At 42.2% G+C, this 21,772-nt stretch overlaps 2 protein-coding genes across 4 annotated transcripts in view; both read right to left on the bottom strand.

Moving 5' to 3' along the window:
- The window catches only part of LOC307027009 (NACHT, LRR and PYD domains-containing protein 12-like), a 48,533-nt gene that overhangs the window by 11,823 nt on the left and 14,938 nt on the right, over positions 1-21,772 (bottom strand). For 2 of the 3 annotated variants that reach the window (XM_079695187.1, XM_079695186.1), the window contains exon 7: positions 1,838-2,008. The exons of the other annotated variant lie outside the window; for it this stretch is intronic. In XM_079695187.1, the coding sequence (XP_079551313.1) occupies positions 1,838-2,008 (171 nt within the window). The remainder of the gene's footprint in view (positions 1-1,837; positions 2,009-21,772) is intronic. 3 annotated transcript variants of the gene reach the window in all.
- LOC307027012 (ribonuclease inhibitor-like) lies at positions 16,185-20,191 on the bottom strand (the record flags this gene model as incomplete). Its single annotated transcript, XM_079695191.1, has 4 exons — positions 16,185-18,365; positions 19,098-19,125; positions 19,289-19,332; positions 20,004-20,191. 3 exons carry the CDS (start codon positions 20,189-20,191, stop codon positions 19,112-19,114), a joined length of 246 nt encoding a protein of 81 aa, XP_079551317.1. The 3' UTR covers positions 16,185-18,365; positions 19,098-19,111.

Raw genomic sequence — 21,772 nt, 5'->3', positions numbered from 1 at the left:
CTGTAGTTTGAAAAGTCTAGCTTGTTGTTTGTGTCTACCGTCTCTGCGTAGAATAACAGTAGCAACAAGAACCTGTGGGCTCACGTGCGCCCCCTTCAGTGCGGCAGAGGTTATGGCTGCCTCTCCTACTGCTTTTTTCATTGCCGTTATATGATGAGACCAGCGAGCCTAAATATCATATATACGTGAAAAAAGTTATTTAGAGACTATGGATGGCGAGTAGTGCTGCGTACCGGTACGCCGAACCGGTACTGGACTTGTAAAAAGTTTCGGTTCAAGTCCGGTTAAAACCGGAACGTCAGGAACCGGTACTTACGTATATTCTCCTTTGTGTTCTAAACCATCTAAAACCTTCCATAGATCGAGAAATTTGCGCTGAGAAAAGACGAAAAACATTGTTTTGGCTTCTGATATGGCGGCCATTACTGAACTCACGAAGTCTCGCAAAATATCGCAACTGCTCGCGAGATCTGCGTGACGTCAAGGGAAACTGGCTTAGACATAGTGGACACTGACAGCGTGGGATGCTGGTTGCCATATACTGTGGTAGTGTAGCTAAGCTAACTCCTTTGTATGTATGGTGATATAGTGTCTGCCGAAAGAGCAACACTTCACCCAGACAATGTCAATATGCTGTTGTTCTTGAACAAGAACACATAGACTTGTACTCTTGCATATTGAGTCTTGTATGTACATCACTATGTATGTAGTTGTGTTGTGTAGTTAGTAACACATGTAGAGTTCTAGAAAAGACATGGTGTAGACACAAGTTGGAAGGGGGCACAATAAACCTGACGAGTTTGAATTTGAGTTGATTATGAGTTTATTTTCAATTGATAATTAGCTCACAATAAGTTCACTTTAGTTACTCACACCACTTGACACAAGTCCAGACTTATAAGTCCGGACTTATAAGTCCGGACCTGAACCTGAACCTCTGGACTTGAGTCCGGACCTGAACCTGAATGTGAGTCCAGGTACACAGCACTAATGGCGAGGATAAATGTAATAAAGGGATCTACAAACATTACATTGGTGACCAACAGTGAGATGGTAACAGGCATGAGCTTAGGGCCCGCTTTCCAGCCAGTTTCTGTGGGGTGACGCATTCTGAGGTGAGGCAGAGCTCATCTGTGCCTCACCTTACCCCACAGTAACTGGCTTGAGCGCGCTCACAAAATAAGTGCCCGCGTTAAATTAGTGCCCGCGCTCCAGCAAGTTACTGTGGGCTTACGAGAGGCAGAGCTCGTCCCTGCCTCACTTCTCATCGCTACCCGTAGTTGTAGCGGAGCTCGGCAAATTTGCTGATTTTGACTTTAAAAAGCGATTGCAATCAGACATAAATCACACTTACATCATAGATCAGTGGAGACATTTTATTATTATTACTATTTAGTTTTTCTTTAGTTGTTTTCCCGTTACATTGGAGTATGACAGGTGAGGCTCTGCCTCCCCTGCCTCCCCAGACCGCACCAAATCGTGAAGCCATATTGTTAATAGCGCAAAGTTAACTTCTAAATAAAAGCATGTCTATATAAAACATGAAGTTACGTTAAGACATATACAAATGCAATGAAAGTAACAAAAACAATCCTTTTCTGGTTCAAAAGACACAAATTGGGTTATTTACATAAACTATCCAGATTGCAAATACATTTTTAACCAGGAAGGGAAGACGGAAATGGATATGACTGATGTGATTTGCAATATCCAAATATATCGTATCGCAATACTTAGCATATCGTAGAATCGTTATACTATCGTATCGTGGCTTAAGTATCGCAATAGCATCGTATCGTGGGGAGCCTGGTGATTCCCAGCCCTACCCCGTACTGACCTGAGGGTCTCCAGTCTGCAGTCTGGACTCTCCAGAAGATCTCTCAGCGGCTCCACTCCTGAATCCTGCAGAGCGTTCCCACTCAGGTCCAGATCTCTCAGATGGATGTTGGACTTCAGAGCTGAGGCCAGAGCAGAACAGCTGATCTCTGACAACCTGCAGCTCCTCAGACTGAATTAAGAAAACATGATGAGGATAAAAATCAGTTTATAATCCAGTCAGATGTTCAGGTCTGAAATGTGCAGCTCATCATTACTGCGTCCTAATCAATGATCTTTCCCTGAATAACAGTGACCGTCATTCTGTTATTGAGGATCATCTTTATATCAGCCTTCTGTTTATTATCTGTGAAAACACATCTAAATGATTGGGAACATAAATTAAAACATTTCTATGTCAGAAAGTAAACAGCTCCTCAGTCTGAATAAAGAAAACATGATGTAACTTTAGAAAACAAAGTTCCCGTTTGAAATAACTCCAGGTTTAATAATCTGTTCAGAGTTAAACAGGGTTTGAATGTCAGAGATGATTTAGAAACAATCCACTGATAATCTGGATCTTTCACTTTGATCAGATGTTTAACAACTCCTTCATCTCCCTCACAGCTCCTCAGTACTGACAGCATCTCCACTGACTCATGGAGCACAGGGTGAGTCTGTGGAAGCTCAAAATCTCTCCCTCACACATTCACCTTCTCTTTGTTACTCTGATCAATATTCAGTCATTAGCAAACATGGAAGAAATAACAATTAAAATGTATTTGTTCAAATTCAGAAAATCATAAACACAAACAGATCTGTATGAACTGCAGTCAGTGAACTGACCTGAGAGCCTCCAGTCTGCAGTTTGGACTCTTTAGTCCAGAACTCAGCAGCTCCACTCCTGAATCCTTCAGATCGTTGTGACTCAGGTCCAGATCTCTCAGATGGGAGGGGTCCAACTTCAGAGCTGAGGCCAAGACTTCACATTGAGTCTTTGAGAGCCAACAGCCAGTAAGTCTATAATAACACATATATTACAACATGTGTTAAAACAAGAGGAAACATAATATTCATATTAATTCATTATATTATAGTCACATCTGGACTTACTTGGCCTTCCTGCAGTTCCTCACAGCTGGAATCAGTCTCTGTTTCCCCTGCCATGATGTGTTGTACTTCAACAGGTCCAACTCATCCAGAACCTCCTCTGACATCTGCAGCATGTAGGCCAGAGCAGAGCAGTGGATCATAGAGAGTTCCTTCTCTGATCTGTTCTCTGTTTTCAGGAACTCTGTGATCTCCTGATGTACTGAGTGGTCCTTCATCTCTGTCAGACAGTGGAAGATGTTGATCATCCTGTCAGTAGAGATTTCATCACTGCTCATCTCCTTCAGGTTGTTGATGGCTCTCTGGATGTCTTTGCGACCGAGCTTGCCTTTGAAGAGTCTCTGGATGATTCTTGGACTCTTGTCTGTGCGACCCAGCAGGCCTCCTAACAGTCTCTGGTTGGACTCCAGAGAGAGGCCGTGGAGAAAGCGGACAAACAGGTCCAGGTGGCCATTTTCACTTCTGAGGGATTTCTCCATGGCTCCCTTTAGGAAGACATCCAGGGATGGGTGACCCTGATCTCTGTTTTCACTGTTCTCATAGGGCCAGTCTCCCTGCAGGAAGTCCTTCAGTACCTCTGTGTCTCTGATGGTGTAACAGTGCAACATGTAGACTGCAGCCAGGAACTCCTGAATGCTCAGATGAACAAAGCAGTAGACTGTTTTCTGGAAGATCACACTCTCTCTTCTGAAGATCTCTGTACAAAGTCCTGAGTGCACCGAGGCCTCGGTGACACCAAGACCACAGCGCTGCAGGTCTTCTTGGTAGAACATGATGTCTCCTTTCTCCAGATGTTCAAACGCCAGCCTCCCCAGCTTCAGAAGAAGCTCCCTGTCAGCCTCAGTCAGCTGCTGTGGACTCGTCTCATGTCCCTCTTCATACTTCTGCTTCTTCCTCTTGGTCTGGACCAGCAGGAAGTGTGAGTACATGTCAGTGAGGGTCTGGGGCAGCTCTCCTCTCTGGTCTGTAGTCAACATGTGGTCCAGAACTGCAGCAGTGATCCAGCAGAAGACTGGGATCAGACACATGATGTGGAGGCTCCTGGAGCTCTTGATGTGAGAGATGATTCTGCTGGACAGGTCTTCATCACTCCATCTCCTCCTGAAGTACTCCTCCTTCTGGGCGTCAGTGAAGCCTCGTACTTCTGTCACCCTGTCCACACACTCAGGAGGGATCTGATTGGCCGCTGCAGGTCTGGAAGTTATCCAGACGAGAGCCGAGGGAAGCAGCTTCCCCCTGATGAGGTTTGTCAGCAGCACGTTGACTGAGGACTGCTGAGAGACATCAGACACAACCTCATTGTTTCTGAAGTCCAGAGAAAGTCTGCTTTCATCCAGGCCGTCAAAGATGAGCAGCACTTTGCAGACAGCCAGCTGCTCTGCTGTGAGCTTCTGTAAGGTTGGATGGAAAACATGGAGCAGCCTGAGAAGACTGTACTGCTCACCTTTGATCAGGTTCAGCTCCCTGAAGGAGAGCGAGATCACCAGACTGACATCTTGGTTTCCCAAACCCTCGGCCCAGTCCAGAGTGAACTTCTGCACTGAGAAGCTTTTTCCAACTCCAGCGACTCCGTTGGTCAGGACCGCTCTGATGAGAGTCTGTTGGTCAGGTGAGGCTTTAAAGATGTCCTGGCACTTGATTGGAGTGTCATGGAGGGTCTTCTTCTTGGAAGCTGTCTCCAGCTGCCTCACCTCATGTTGGGTATTAACCTCTTCACTCAGGCCTTGTGTGATGTAGAGCTCAGTGAAGATGCTGTTGAGGAGGGTTTCACTTTGATCAGTTCCTTCAGTCACACGTTCACATCTCCTCCTCAGACTGAGCCTGTGTTCATCTAGAACCTCCTGCAGACCACTATCTGCTGGAAGAGAAGGGAACAGGAGAGAATCAGGAAATGCTTTTGAGAATCTAACAATCAAACTAATAAAAACAGACTGAGTTGAAATGTTTTGCAAACAGCTGAATGTCTCTGCTCTACAACAGAATACCTCATCCAGACCAAAGGAACCAGGAAGAGGAATAAGACGCTGCATGAGTTCGGCCTCTTACCTCGTACAGAGCTGCTCTGACTGGCTGTCTGCAGGCCAGCTCTGGTTCTGGATCTTTCTCCACACTGGGGACAGGAGGGGTCTCCTGATGGAGGTCTCTGCTCCCAGTATGAGGTGATGCACTGTCTGCAGAACCAGTGTCCACAGCTGGTAGAGACTGGATCCTTCAGGACGTCCTGACACAGAGCACAGCTGGACAGCTGCTCCTCCACAGGAACACCACTCTTCCTCTTCCCTCTGTGGAGATGAGCACATCCTTTATAGCACTTTAGGGGAGCTGATTATCACCAAAGGTACAACAAGGGGGAACATTCTAGTTTGATATTTAAAAAAAGGTCTAAACAATATACCTTTGTGATCAGGTAGATATCTTACAATTCACATGATCATGAAACCAAAGAGCATCCTGTCTGGATTCATGACATCCCCCAGAGGAGCACAAGTTCACTGCATCTACTAAGACACACAGCTGTATTAACCTGGTGCTTTATAAACCCAACTTACAGAGAATCTGCTGTGAATTCATAGCAATAAACATCTGGAAAGGATGCCTAAATAACAACAGAATGATACTGATTTGATACTGAGTTAAAGCTTTGTCAGGTCTGTCTCCAACACAACGAGCATAAACATTTACAAATGTTTGTTTTCTGAATGAGATGGGTTTGATTAAAGCTAGGCTAACATTGTAGCTGCTCCATCAGCCCTCAGAAGAACTTCATGTAGTCATACGTACAGCAGTGACTATATAGTTAGCACCACAGACAGTCTCTGGTTTAAACAGGAACATGAATAACCCTGATTGAATATGAGCTGCTGGAGAGCTCTGTTCTCCTCTCTGATTCCCCTCAGACCGTCAGAGACCACAGGAGCACAATCTCAACACTGACAGCTTTTTGTAACAGAGCGTCACAGACTTTACACTCAAGTTGAAATGTGTCACGCTGCACGAATACGCAGGTGATATGAATTTCCCATCTTCACTTCCTCCGTGTTGCCAGGCACGGATCTGGGTCTTTGCATTGACTCTACATGTAATCTCTTAAACTCTGTTATATCTGCTAATGCTAAACTCAACCAGCTCACCAGGTGATTACTATTATTAATAAACATCTTAAAAAGACATTTCATAAACATGCCCAAGTAGTTAAATAATGTTTTGGATGATATATATTTAGTTTTTAAATCAGTATTTATCAACGTGTTTGCTTTAAAACCATTTTATACCACAGATACAATGATAATATAATTGCATATTTAGTTATCCTCAAATAATGTTAGCTTGCTGTACTCTGCTGCGTGTTTCCTTTACAAACTGCTCACAGGATATCATTAAAGAACAGTTTAATATATTAGATTACATAAAAACTGAATCCTCTTCAGGTCAGGTTACAGTAGAAACAGACTCTTACTTTGTGTCTGAGGGTCCAGGTTCATCACTGAAGTTTATAAGTTTCCCCATAGACCAGTCACTCTTCAGAGACAGACAGCTGGGGACTGGAGACTCTGCTCTCTGTCTGTGGAAACAACACATGTTTTAAACATCATTAGTTTATTTAAAGAGCAGATTTTGATCTATGACTGTTCACCTTATGAAAGATGTTTAGAATTTTTGAGTCTTGATTGTGGGTTTCTGTTGTTAAAATTCATTTGAGTGTGAAACGTTTTACATATTTGTATTTGATTTGCTTAATTTAACACAAAGTCCAACACGTAGGGTGTGAGGATGATTTCACTGGGAGATCATTTACTATTGTTGTAAAGTCAAACAGAGCCTGAGGCTATAATAATGATAAAATAAATACAGATTACAATTAGTCGAAAAATAATATATATAAATACATATCAATAAAAAAAATTGATTCATTTTAATAAGAAATTAAATCATTAGCGTTACAAATATGTTCATTTAAATACAAATGACACATTAATAGGGATAGAAATCGAGTGTGTAATGATCGCAGGCGGTCCTCCTCTGGCAAGCCGGGTGTAATCACACTAATCAGAACGTCCCGGTGCCGCTACCTGAAAGAGTTAAATAGTTGGTGCGTGCGAGCCGGGTGACACACTAGGCTTGTTTGAGACAAGCGAGACCTGCGCAGACCTGAGCAATTTCGATCAACGTCTTGCTAGTGCGTTGCATGATGGTTAGTCATTTTGTCCGACTTGCTCTGGAGGCTCGCCTACATGAGACGTTGAAATCTCGCGGGACAAAGACGCCCGCAGCCTTGAGAGCGAGGCGCGGCGAGGCGCGGCGAGGCGGCGCAGTTCCTCTCCACGGGCTGCGGAAGCGAAATGCTTGATGGGAAACGACTCGCTGTTATCTCGAGCTGAGCGCTCATTGGTGGGTTTTACCACGTGCTGCTGATGAAGCTCTCCAATTGGCTCGGCAAAAGTTTGTTGTTGTTTGGTGTCAGTTTTATGTCGCCCCCTCCATTAACATTTCTCATAATTGTTCCACAATGTTTATCAGCTGCAGTCAGAGCAGAGAGGAGACAGCCACACTACCGCGTCGAGACAGCTTCAGTCACTTAATCACCTCGTCCACTGTGTGTGTGCCTCTCTGTGAGAAGCTAGACATCCACGTAGGTCATCATGTCACAGTCTAAACTGTATTCACGAAAGGAGTGGGAATCAAACCCTGAGTTTAAGAGATGGTTGAAGCCATTTATTGGAGATGACACACGGGCATACTATACTGCCTTTATTGTAAGGGAGATTTCTATTAAAAACTACTAAAACTATTTCTACTTTTTCTAATGGAGACATTTCTGATCTACTGTCGTCTGGATTTACTCTGGTGGTTTCAAATTTTGATCCTTGATCCGGTTATTTTACCGCCATTACATGATATGCAAATTAGGCGATGACGTCATTTAGGGACTTCTGGCGATTTTTCAGACAGCCAATAGCTACTTTCCTTACTATGGAGTTGGCAACACTGCCTCAACCAGTGCAGCAGCAGCCACTAGCAGCTGACTGTTGCTATCTTTAAACTATGCCGCCAAAACATAATTTCAGCCCATCAGCGTCGTCAAATCTGATGGTCACAGGGCGCCTACGTCAGCGCCCGGTGCAGTCTGTGAGTTGTTTGGACTCGTATCCAAGGAGACAAAACAGGAAGCTGTCAATCACTCTGGAAGCTATCATTAGCAGCTAATATGAAAACTCAGTTTTTGACATAAAAATGGAATTATAGATTATCAATACTTTTTCAAAGTGACAGACACATTGGATTAACCTATGGATTAACCTTCAGCCGCGTTTTTCTCGTTTTTGATCAGAATAACAGCAAAAGGTGAGCATATCTCCGTGTTTTGCTACCTAAAGCTAAGTCGCGTGATGTCTGTATTTGCTTCCCCTGTCGCGAGTTCTGATCGCTCAGTGATGATACTTATATTTCTAGAATCTCAGCTTGTTAGCATAAGCGTGTTTGTGCATATCCGATAAGTATATCGATTGATTTATACCTAGAGTGCGTTAGCATTTTTTACGCTCAGGGCTCATTTAGACGCTTCTTGTGAGACTTGTGTTTTGTTTCGGTAAACATGGTTCATATCATCAGTTAGCTGAGTTTCTTCCCGTTAAATGAGCAGGACACATGAATAGTTTATTACATTTTAAGAAGCCCTGAGACACAGTTTCGTGAGGAAAAAAACGGGGGGGAAAAGCCCCATAACAGGTTAAATGGGAATTAAATAATTGTAAGTAATTTTGAGTGTTCCCAAAGCCCCGGTGTTCTGCAGTTTGTGTGGGCCTACTGTACTGTTGCACAGTTTATACTTTAGAAACTATATCCAGGACAAGGTGTTTGGAAGTTTTGGAAGATTCATAGCTAACCACACTGAAGATTATGGAGGTATCGATCTGTCTTCTCATATTTTTAAGCCTCAATTTGTCCTGTGAAGTCCAATGAAGTACTTTACTGTTGGACTCAGTACTAGTTGGACTTCTACCACAGGTACGCTACTACAGTATGAAGTTATTTTACTGTGTACTCTTTCAGTTGTTCTCTGTCCAACTCCTGTGGCAGAAAATCATTTTATCTCTCATAAAATATGGCAGAAAACACACAGTTTGACAGGATTAAAACTGTAATCAGAGCCCTCTCAACCTGTCCGCCAAAAATGCCTCAGAGGACAGATACCTGAAGCGTAGCGTCCAGCTAGCTTAGCCGCTAGCTAAGCGATAAATACACACAGCATTGTATTCTCCTCCCCCTGTCGGCCCTAAAAGCTTCAGAGGGCGGATACCTGAGCCCCATAGCGTTCCGTTAATGTGAAACACACACACACAGCGTTAGCGGGACATTCTCTTACCCCTGTCGGCCCTAAAAGCTTCAGAGAGCGGATAGCTGGGCTCCGTAGCGTCCCACTAGCTTAGCCGCTAGCTAAAAGTAAACAAACATAGATGGGTACATAGAATATGAATAAATCGTCACCGATGTAGAGGATATATTTTTTTATTCACTTTGAACTCGGCCAAATGGAGTTTAATGCTTTGGGATTTAAGTTAGGCCACATAGTACGTGCATGAGTTTGAAAGAATAACGTGCTAGCCTGCTGTAATACATTGTATAGTCAGGCACACATTTATGAGATTTAACCATGGATTTAACAATGGCCAATTATATTTCTTAAATAATATGTAGCCTATTCCCAGAGCATAATTCATGGGGCAACAAGGTGAGGTGTAAAATGTGTTTTAATATCATACATTTTACACCAGCAAACTTCTTGTACGGACTTTGGCAGTAGTGAAGACTCACCGAACGAATTAAGAACAAAGATGAATCGTTCGCGAACGTGCAAATCACCAGAAGTCGTTCGCGAACCGGTGAACGAAGCAGTGAACGAATCTTTAAAGTAAACTGAATCAAAAGATTTGTGTCCCCGAAGGGATTCGAAATGCCCATCACTTTCCACAGCCCCACCGAAGATATTTTCCACCAGCCGCCACTGTGTTCAAAATAAGAACAATGACTGAACATAACAGCATAACAGTAACAGTTAAAAAGATACTGTTCAAATTATTATTTGTTTTAAAGTTCAATAAATGGATGTTTTCAAAGTCAATGAATAATCGTATTTAATAATCATGATTAATGATTGACCAACATGTGTGTGTGTGTGTGTGTGTGTGTGTGTGTGTGTGTGTGTGTGTGTGTGTGTGTGTGTGTGTGTGTGTGTGTGTGTGTGTGTGTGTGTGTGTGTGTGTGTGTGTGTGGCTCTGCTGCCTTGGCTACACTATTTCATCGTTGCTGTTGTATGATTGGTGTTTAGCTACGGTATTGAGCGTCTACGGCACCTCCGCTTTTAGGGTTGACATAGACCCAAACGTCGCCCGGAGGTCCCCCGGTGTTGTTGCAGGAGCTGCTGCACTAGCTAACGCTCCACTAGCTAACGCTACATTAGCAAAACAGACGCTAATTTATTTTGCAAATGGTGCGGCGGGCTTCAAACGCGTTCCCCTCCACTAGTTTCAACCAAGCACTAAATGAGATGTTTTCCAACCAAATACGGTTGAACTGACACTTCTCCATATTTATTTGTAAGTAGATTCGAAGATACATGAGTTTCTGACTGCCACTAGCTGAAGCTTGGTTGCTAGGTTACTAGCTGGGTGTTCTCCAATAAAGGGCCGAGGGAAACAGTGATTGCTGGTTCCATGTTGATTTAAAGGTCCCATGTCATGCTTTTCTGGTTATTACCCGTCTCCTTGTGTGTTATGAAGGTTTTTCTGCATGTAAACGGTCTGCAGAGTCAAAACCCTCAAAGTGCACCCTGTAGGGAGTAAAACTCTAACACAGAAAATACCTCCCCAAAACACCTCGTTGGAGATACGTCATTGTCCATTTGATTCTTCTGGGTAAGCATGATGTCAGCCGTACCCGGAACTAAATGGACCAATCCGTGGAGCAGTTACGTTACGTCCGCGGAGCCGTTACGATGATTGGTCCAAATTGACCAATCCACGGACTTCCTCACACACACTCAGTGCATGCAGCTCTGCTGATCTCTCCTCCCTGGCTGCAGGCTGATAATAGACAGTTGGGATCGCGGCGAAATTCTCTCTGCAGACCCATTCTCTCTGCAGACCCATTCTCTCTGCAGACCCATTCTCACTGCAGACCCATTCTCACAGCGTTTATCAACCTTTTTCTTACTCAATATCAAGCCACACTTATTGTTTTTACTTCGGTTGTGACTTTGTGTGTGCTCAGGGTGAGTTTGGCTGTGTTTCGCTGTGTATCGCTAAACAAGGAAACAACACCTCCACGGAGCTCAGCGCGATTCACAACGTCCCGACCAATCAGAGCACACTGTGCTCACAGGGAGGGTGGGGGCTGGAGCTACTTGAGCTACAACGAGCCGTTAAAGGCAGAGAGTGAAATTCAGTGAATACACGTAGTTTACAGAGATGCTGTTTGAGAAACCAAAGTGAGTTTGGAAAATTGCAAAATATAAATCTATTCTAGTAGACCACCTCAACAATGGAATTATGGTCAGTGGAAATGGCCATGACATGGGACCTTTAATTCAACAGAAATTGTTGGGGGGAACTGAAAGGCTATTACCGTACTGGTTACTTTGCAGCCCGGACGTTTTCCCCAAAACACATTTAGACGCTATCGCAACACAGAAGTACCTTTCAAATCCGATCATTTTTAAGACCTTCTAAATCATATTTAAGACCTTTCTTATTTTTTGGGTCATATTTAAGACCTTTTTAAGGCTTTACATTTATTTTATCAAATTTAAGACTTTTTAAGACTTTTGAAGACCCCGTGGGAAACCTGCATTGGAGAGGAACCCTGTTCAAAGTCAGTAGATGCCTCAAGTCCCTTTCAAGTGGGGAAACTGCACCAAATCAGAGGAGACTTGACTATTGCTGATGATGACAAGGAGCAAGATCTCAATTCTGTTAATATACTAAAAACAGAATCCTCTTCAGATCAGGTTACAGTAGAAACAGACTCTTACTTTGTGTCTGAGGGTCCAGGTTCATCACTGAAGTATATAGGTTTCCCCATAGACCAGTCACTCTTCAGAGACAGACAGCTGGGGACTGGAGACTCTGCTCTCTGTCTGTGGAAACAACACATGTTTTAAACATCATTAGTTTATTTAAAGAGCAGATTTTGATGAATGTTCACCTTATTTAGTTTTTGAGTCTTGATTGTGGGTTTCTGTTGTTAAAATTCATTTGAGTGTGAGACGTTTTACATATTTGTATTTTATTAGCTTAAGTTAACACAAAGTCCAACATGTAGAGTGTGAGGATGATTTCACTGGGAGATCACTATATATATAGATATATATATATATCTATATATATATACATACATATATATATATATATATATATATATATATATATATATATATGTATGTATGTATGTATATATATATATATATATATGTATATGTATATATATATATGTATGTATATATATATATATATATATATATATATATATATATATATATGTACTATTGCTGATGATGACAAGGAGCAAGAGTTGAACTTTGTTAATGTACTCTACTGGGTTTCATTAAACAGTTTAGATTATCAGATGAGATAAAAACAGAATCCTCTTCAGGTCAGGTTACAGTAGAAACAGACTCTTACTTTGTGTCTGAGGGTCCAGGGTCATTACTGAAGGTTAGAGGGTCTAACCCATAGACCGGTCACTCTTCAGAGACAGACAGCTGGAGACTGAAGATGTGTCCTCTTCCTCATCTTTTAAATCACTCATCTTCACACACACACACACACACACACACACACACACACACACACACACACACACACACACACACACACACACACACACACACACACGCAGTTATAATACATGAAATCAGTCAGACTTCAAGCCGCTCTCCATTTTGACTGCGTCACATGTTATGTAACTCTGATGAATCAGAAAACAGGAAATAATAAAAGTTCACAACACTTGCAGAAGTCTCATTAGACTCAAGGACGCAGATTCTTAACCAATAAGTTATTTTCTGACATCCAGTTTAACAGAGTAAATAATGAATGTGTTAGAAAGCAGATCCTGGTGATAACACTCACCCTGTTAGCCTCCTGCTCCGTCGAGCTGTAAAATGGCGTCTGACTTCCCATTTTCACTTCCTTCTCAACTTCCCTCCCCGTCTGCAGTTCATCCCTTTGTTTCACAACCAGCCGTATCAGCTGATGCAGTGCACATACATGCAGCTAAAAATAAGCTCAACAAAGTTATCAAAAGACACACAACATCCACACATCAGCATCCATCGGAGACACAACAACATCAACGACCATAGGATATTATTAAATCTGCTTTAACACAACACTAAACACATCCTAAAGTAACTTAAAGAGCCTGTGACACGAGTTTCCCCCATCATCCAAACCCATCAATTTGAGTAAATATTGTCCCCTTGAAAACCGTTACTGAACTGATTTTGGATATTTGTACTTTGATAACCATTAATCTGCCCTTCAATGTTGACCATTTTCTAGATCTTCTCGGGGATTCCTCAAGTCCCGCCAAATGATGTGTGACGTCATTGCGGGCACAGCGCTCCAGCTGCACCGTTCAGGATCCCAGCATCTGCATGTAAACGCACGATGGCGCACACAGCAGCAAGCTCAGACAGCATCACAGTTTAATTTTGAACGTGTCTGAGAGCTCATATGAGGCTGAAGGATCGGTTTATTTTGTATCTGTTAGAAGTTTAGGAATTAGGTGCGTCAATATGGGCGATCATTCGGTCATGTAGCCAGTGGTGGACTGGGATTAAAAATCATCCCGGGACTCTCGACTGGCCCACTTCGGTACCACTAGTAAATTGTCAACGGGGGGAGTGGGGGATGTGCTAGTGACTTATCTGACCGGCCCACTTGGGTACCGGCCAGTCCGCCACTGCACCCAGCCCAGCCCACGTAAACTGTCAACGGGGGGAGCCTCGCTGCGGGGAAACGGTGGACCTAGTGTCCCGATCGGAGTGGGAATAATAATAATAATCCGTGCATTTTTTAGTAACCTTTTGATTTGTACATGTGAATTTTCCTGAATACAAACCTTCCTTCTACTGCATTATGAGTTATGTTGAGCATACTGCGCTATAAATCTATAATATATGTGGTAAGTGTAATATTTCTGGGAAAATGTAACAAAGACTAAGTGGACCTCTGTCCGACAGTTAACCTGTTCAGATTCTCCAGCATTTCTGTCACTCTGTTCTGTAGGAGCACTGCAATGCACCTTATTTTGAGCTGCTTGTAATCTTGATATGGTTATTGAAGGATAAAACAGCTACATATCAATGACCTCTCAAACTCCTTACTCGAGGGTTGCATTAAAACTGTATTCCTTTACCTTTTAAACCCCAAGGACCCCCTCGGCGGGTCCTTTTTTTTTTCTCAGGGGATCTTAATATTTAAGAACCTATTAATGTGTTATACCAGATTAACGGGAATAATCTCAGCTAACTGACGATACAAACTATTTTTCTATCTAAATGACCCCTGAGCGAAAAAAGCTAACGCACTTTGGCACAGAACTCAAGATAAAAGATACCCTTATTACTTATCGTAGCTGCACATACAAGATATCCGATTAAAGCTGAGGTTCCACAGATTATTTAGGTAGATAGTATCATCACTAAGTGATCCAAACTCGCGACAGGGGGAGCAAACACACACATCACAACACGTACCTTTACGTAGCTTTTACGGGAGATCCTCTCACCGTAGCTGTCAATCTGATCAAAAGACGTGTTCAATGGCATTAAAACGAGAACAAACGCGGCTGATTCGGTTAATCCATAGGTTGATAATGTTTCTGGGTAATAATTTGTTTTATTTATAATCCATAATTCAATTTGTATGTAAAAATCGGAGGGTAAAAGTTAGCTGTTAATGGTAGCCACCACAGTTATTGAAGCTTCCGGTCTTGGCTATGCGGCAGTCTCACACACACACCTTACCAAATAAGGAGTATGTGGGAGTTCCCCTCGATTCCATTGGCTCTGACGGTTAGAAAGAGATGTCAATCAGCAAAATCGACCAAGGGGGGCTAGAGATACTGTAGGTCAAATCCACCCAAATGACCCCAGAAGTGTTTTTTTTTGTTGCTAAATCTCTCAAAAAATATCAAATATCACTTGTTTTGCATCAATCTTGATACAGGGTACTTATTATATGTTGTAGTTTGGATTCCTAAAGCTTTTAGTCTACTAACCCATCATTCAAGGGTGGTTTTCACTACAAGTCATTTTTTTCTTTTGGACGGACACAATAATTTACATTTTTTTACTGTGTTCAATCTGAATTTACTTTAAAATAAAAACATCTATATTGATTCTGACACTTCTACATCCAACTCACAGGTGTGAGAAAAAATATTATTAATTTAACCCTTTTAGAAGGAAAGATATGGTCATTTGTTCTGGGAATGTCATTTTCGAGCCTGAGACCTGAAAAACAGGCCCGAGGTTTAAACGGTTAACCCAGTGGTTCTCAAACTTTTTTCTGTCATTCCCCAATTTGAACAGGTGGGCCTTTTCAAGCCCCACCTGTTCCTCATTGCTCCAATAAAATGGTAGGCCAAGCTTAAAATTGTCAAATGTATCGTTCTATAACAGGGGTCTCCAACCTTTTTTAGGATGAGAGCTACTTTCAAAAAATAAAACAAGTTGTGAGCTACTTTTACTCCTCTTTTTTAGTTTTTTTGCAGAGTATATATTTATCACATTTGAACATTATTATATGCTACCTTTAACCTTTGTGTGCTGTTTGGGTCTGTGGGACCCGTTTTCGATGTTTACTAAAAGAAAATGTATGCATTTAATTATTTTAACCTGCTTTATTTGGGGGTGGACCTCACCTCCTATAGGGGGGTCCGGGGGCATGCACCCCAGGGAAGATTTTTTTTTTAATGATGAAGTGAAATGCCTCAATCTGGTGCACTTTGAGCAAAACATTTATTTATGGATACAGCTCTCAACACACTGAAAGGGAGCTGTGTACTTTTCAATAATCCAAACATCTTTAGAATATGATCAACACCAATAACAAATTATTTAAACTTGTTTATTCTTATGTTATGTTACCTAGTTAGCATTCTTTCTTTTTATTTATGCATATTTTACTAATCACTCCCCTTTGAAACTTTTAATGATAATAATAATAATAATAATACATGGGACTTTTATAACGCTTTTCATGAAACCCAAAGACGCTTTGACAGAGAATTAAGAAAACACAACAAAAAAAAGACAAAGAAATACAAAAAGAGATAAACAAAACAGAAAATAAGGGGGGAGGGGGGTGGTCAGTGGTTGAATGCAGTGTTGAACAGGTGGGTTTTGAGTGATGTTTTTTATTATTAGTCCTTTTACTCTCCTATAGCACACATTGGAATGATACACCTAGGCTATATTAAATAGATAAATGTGTGCTCTCTCTAGCTCTCTCGCTCTCTCTCTCTGTCTCGCTCGCTCACAGAGGACACATTTAGTTTTAATGTATGCGAGTACTGAGACAATAAATAAATATAAATTGTAATAGTATGCTCTTTCTGCGTTTCTGCTTAACAGCGTGTTGTCAGGTGTCTCGGATCGGAGCGTGTTATGAAACCTTTTGGAGAAAAAAAATGTTATAAAAAAAAAATGTTATAATCTCTCCGCACCGAATATTCGAATATTCGCTGCTGATTACTACCGAATATCCGGAGCCCGAAAAATGGTATTCGGGACAGCCCTAGTACACAGCTACGTAGAGCCTCTGTTATCATGAGCTACTCTGATACAGAAGGAACATTCAGTATTTCCCAACACAGAGCGAACAGGTACAGGAGGCGTAGAGCGAGGGATCATTGTCCACTAGTTCATCGATCGCAGATGGCGTCGTGCTTGCGGACGGATACAAAAAATATATATATATACGAAATATACTTTGGCGGCCGTTAATATACCTGTATACAAGTAGAGCAGGGGTTTTCAAAGTGTGGGTAGGTGAGCCTCCCCTCAGAGAACATAAGAACAGCCGCGCCCCCCCTCTCAATTATTATTGCTGTTATTATTATTATTATTATTATTATTGTTGTTGTTGCTATAATGCAGGGGTATTCAATTGCATTTCAAAGAGGTCCAGTAAGAGAACATGTAATTAAATGCTCTGTTTTCGCTGTCTACCTTCCGCCATTTGAAATTACTCCGACTGTTTCTCTCCTCTTGTCGTGTCTCTGTGTTTGAATCTATCGTGCTGACTGCACCGATTTGATTGGCTGAGTAGCGTCACCTCCTTAAAACATTAAAGAATAACTTTTTAACCTTTTTATTTTTATGTTTTAAACATATTGTATAAAACTCCCCCACTACTTGGACTATTCCTTGCACCCCTCTAGAATAAGCCAGAATGGTCTCAACCATATTGCATCAGTAACGTGCACTTGTTATTATAACAGGATCGCAAGTACGCTGGTAGCGATCGGAAAATTGAGTGTTGTTCAGTTTGTGTGTTGTGGAACATGCGTGTCCGTGCATGAAAATATACCACACACCCAATTACAATTGCATGTTCAATTCACTACCCTGGAAGTTAATACAGTTGTTGAAGTTGGAACAGCCTGTGGACAGCCGTTCTTCCTTGCATGTCAGTCGCCGACACCTTCTTACAGAGGACAGGCACATCTAGCTGCAGCACGACCCGTATATTTCCGCACGCCGTGTTCTCAAGACATATTTTTTTCAACATTTTCAACATGGTGGATAAATCCTTATATGCTCCCGGTAACACACTGAACGTCAACTTTGCCTCCTTATTACACTCACCCCTACTTTAGTGGGAACAATGAGTCTGCGTGTTTGATGCACAGAGGAATAAACGCAGATCATACTCTGGCTGCAGCCTTTACCGGTACTTGCTTTTGATCAAAGTCAATGCGGAAACCTGCACTCACACAGGTAGGTGGAGGTGAAGGGAATGAGCACTCACACAGGTAGGTGGAGGGGAAGGGAATGAGCTCTTTTACAGCCTTTTTGGGCGAGGTGGGGGAACTCGGTCTCCACAGACAGCCACAAGTGGGCAAGTGTCACTTTACTCGTCTTTTTCTCGTTCTTTTGTGTCTCACGCTGCGCCTCCCCTGAAGCTCTCTGGCGCCCCCCAGGGGAGGCGCGCCTCACACTTTGAAAACCGCTGAAGTAGAGTCTATGTGTGGGAAACCCTGCAGTCTGAAAACATCCTTTTTTAACTTTAAACATGATCTTTAATAATTGTGTAGTTTAGTTTAACTTCACGAGGTCGACCGGTTGGACTCTGGTTCTGGAGCAGCTTGCAGGCCTGGCTCCAGGAGTTCTTGGAGAGAAGGACCGCTTCCTGCCGCAGGACTCAGAGTTCCTGAACATGGAGAAACAGCTTCAGTTATTATGCTCCAAATATCTGGATCAAAGTCACAGAAAGAATGTGTCTGCAGCTCAGAGAGTCCTGCTGGGAACCCAGAGATGTGGAGGACCCCAAAGTTTGATGATAGAAATGTAGAGTACGGGTCCCCAGCACATAGAAGCTGCCGGATGCTAACCTGCATATGTTGGGAGAGCTTTACAGATCAGGAGAGGAACTAAGTACATTTACTCAAGCACTGTACTTAAGTACCATTTTTTACTTGAGTATTGCCATGTTATGCTACTGTGTACTTCTCCTCCACAACAGTTCAGAGGTACATGGTGTGCTTTGACTCCACTACATGTATTTAATCCCTTTAGTTACTTCTCAGATGTGGATGAATGATGTGAAATCTAATCAAGTGTTAAATCAGACTTTAGTTCCACCTGGAGTAAATCCACCAGCTACCCTGCAGTATACAAAGTCATTCAAACTAGCTGCACCTTTACCAGCTTTGAGAACACTTTCATGATCAATCATTATAAAACATATCATATCTATTATTCTGAAATGGACCAATCTGCACAATCACTACTTTTACTGTTTCTACTTTCACTATATTTTGATGAGAATACTTTTCTACTTTCACTTGAGGAACATTTTGAATTAAGGACTTTTTTTCCTAGAAAAACCAATAACTACATTTATTCCGTGGTGAAACCTCAATAAACAAACTTCACCTCTCACCTTTCTGTGTGTCTTCACTTCCTGTCACCTGAGAGGAGAAGGAGAGAGAGAGAGAATAATGATGATGATAAAACATGAAGAGAAACATCCAGAATGATGAAGAGAGAAAAACAAGAGTGTTGTTTTCCTCTGAGGTCATGCTCCATGAAAGAGTTTCATATCTGGATGAATGGAGGATATTCAGTACTCACAGGTCTTCTGGATCTTGGCTCTGATCGTCTCATTCTCTCTGATCCTGTAGGGATGAACACAACCCAACAGTTTTAGATCCAGTGTAAAATAAGTGTTTGTTCTTTGAGTCAGCTTCAGAGTCCTGACTGATCTCATGCTTTCCATCCCATCATATCTTCTCTGCAAACACTACGACTGACTGCTCTCAGCTGCATTACAGGAAGGAACCAGTCATTAGTCTAGAAACTAAAAACATCCCATCAAAACAGACTACCTTTTCCACTCTTCAGTCAAACCCCATTTGTCTGTGAGAGAGCTGATTACTAAATGTCAAGTCAAAGTCAGCTTTAGTGTCAATCTTCCAGTTTGTGTGCACAGACAGAGAGATCGAAATACCGTTTCCCACAATCCAGAATATAAAAACAAATGTATATAAAAATATGTGTGTAAATATTTATATATACGTATACACAGAATCAAAATACATTTGTACATTAAAACCTAAATAAAACAATACAACAATCAATATATACAAAACAAAATGACAGTGGCTATAAATAAATAATAATATATATAAATGTTTGCATTTCCAGCTGGCCTTCTATAGTTGATGGAAGAATGAGAGAGCCTGCAGTCAGTGGGTAACATCACTGATCTGTTGAGATTCCCCAGAGAGAGAAACACCTCCCTGTGTTTAATACAATACTGCTGAACCAGCAGAGACCCCTTACTGACCTGAGGGTCTCCAGTCTGCAGTCTGGACTCTCCAGAAGATCTCTCAGCAGCTCCACTCCTGAATCCTTCAGATCGTTGTAACTCAGGTCCAGATCTCTCAGATGGATGTTGGACTTCAGAGCTGATGCCAGAGCAGAACAGCTGATCTCTGACAAACTGCAGCTCATCAGACTGAATAAAGAAAACATGATGAGGATAAAAATCAGTTTATAATCCAGTCAGATGTTCAGGTCTGAAATGTGCAGCTCATCATTACTGCGTCCTAATCAATGATCTTTCCCTGAATAACAGTGACCGTCATTCTGTTATTGAGGATCATCTTTATATCAGCATTCTGTTTATTATCTGTGAAAACACATCTAAATGATTGGGATCTAGGGCTGCACGATTAATCGAATCGCAATCGATATCGTGATATCAGCTTGTGGAGCCGGAAGTTGAGTTAAATTACACTTAAGAAATGTATACAATAGCAATGAAAGTAACAAAACAATGCAATATCCTTTTCAGGTTCATTTGTTTGTGCATCCAGATGTCTTACATATTACACTTTGTTCATTCAATCACAAATCACAATCTTGTCCACAATAATCTCAATATGACTTTTTCCCCAAATCGTGAAGCCCTATTGGGAACATAAACATTTCTATGTCACAAAGTCAACTTTATGTAAAACTAATATTAGTTCAGAGGACCTTCTTTATTCAGACCATTTACTAAAGAAAACATACATTTACTTTAACAACTAACAGTGGAAGAATAATAGTTTCTTTAAGAAACAATCAACTGTTATGACTGCAGACTACATCTAGAGAAATACAAATGTGAACAAAACAACATTTAAAAACGTATGGATGTTATATATAATAATAATAATAATAAATGGGATTTATATTGCGCTTTTCTAGACCCAAAGACGCTTTACATTATGAGTCAGGTCGACAAACAAAACAAGAACAAAAACAAAAACAAAACAAAAACAGAAAAGCAGTCAGGAGGATGTTGGTTCAGAGGGGGGAGGGGCGGGTTTAAGGATAAGCAGAGTTGAAGAGGTGGGTTTTGAGACGGGACTGGAACAGGGTGAGGGAATCAGACTCACGGAGGTCTTGGGGGAGGGAGTTCCAGAGCTTCGGGGCTGCCACAGAGAAGGCTCTGTCCCCGAAGCTCCGGAGTTTGGCCTTGGGGATTGAAAGCAAACCGGCTGAGGTGGATCTGAGGGACCGGGGTGGTTGGTAGAGGATGAGGAGGTCAGTAAGGTAGGGGGGGACCAGATGGTGGAGGGCTTTATAGGTGAGGACCAGGAGTTTGTAGTGAATGCGGTGTGAGACGGGAAGCCAGTGGAGTTCTTTGAGGACCGGGGTGATGTGATGCCATGATTTGGTGTGGGTGAGGAGTCTGGCGGCTGCGTTCTGGACACGCTGGAGTCTGTTGAGGGATGTTGTGCTGATGCCGAAGAGGAGTGAGTTGCAATAGTCAAGGCGGGAGGAGATGAAGGCGTGAATGAGTCGCTCAGCTGCGGGGCGGGTGAGAGAGGGACGGAGTTTGGCGATATTGCGGAGGTGGAAAAATTAGGTTTTTACAACTTGGCGGATGTGGGGGTCGAGGGAGAGGGTGGGGTCGAATATCACGCCAAGGTTGCGTGCCTGGTTGGAGGGGGAAACAGGGGTGCCATCGATGGTGAGTGTCAGGTTGGGGGTTTTGCTGAGGGTGGATTTGGAGCCGATGAGGAGGAGTTCAGTTTTATTGCTGTTGAGTTTGAGGAAGTTGTG

The sequence above is a fragment of the Notothenia rossii genome (assembly GCF_949606895.1).
Source record: "Notothenia rossii genome assembly, contig: scaffold_124, whole genome shotgun sequence".
Lineage (NCBI taxonomy): Eukaryota > Metazoa > Chordata > Actinopteri > Perciformes > Nototheniidae > Notothenia > Notothenia rossii.
The sequence above is the reverse complement of the archived record's forward strand: the minus strand, read 5'-3'. Positions and strand labels throughout refer to the sequence as shown.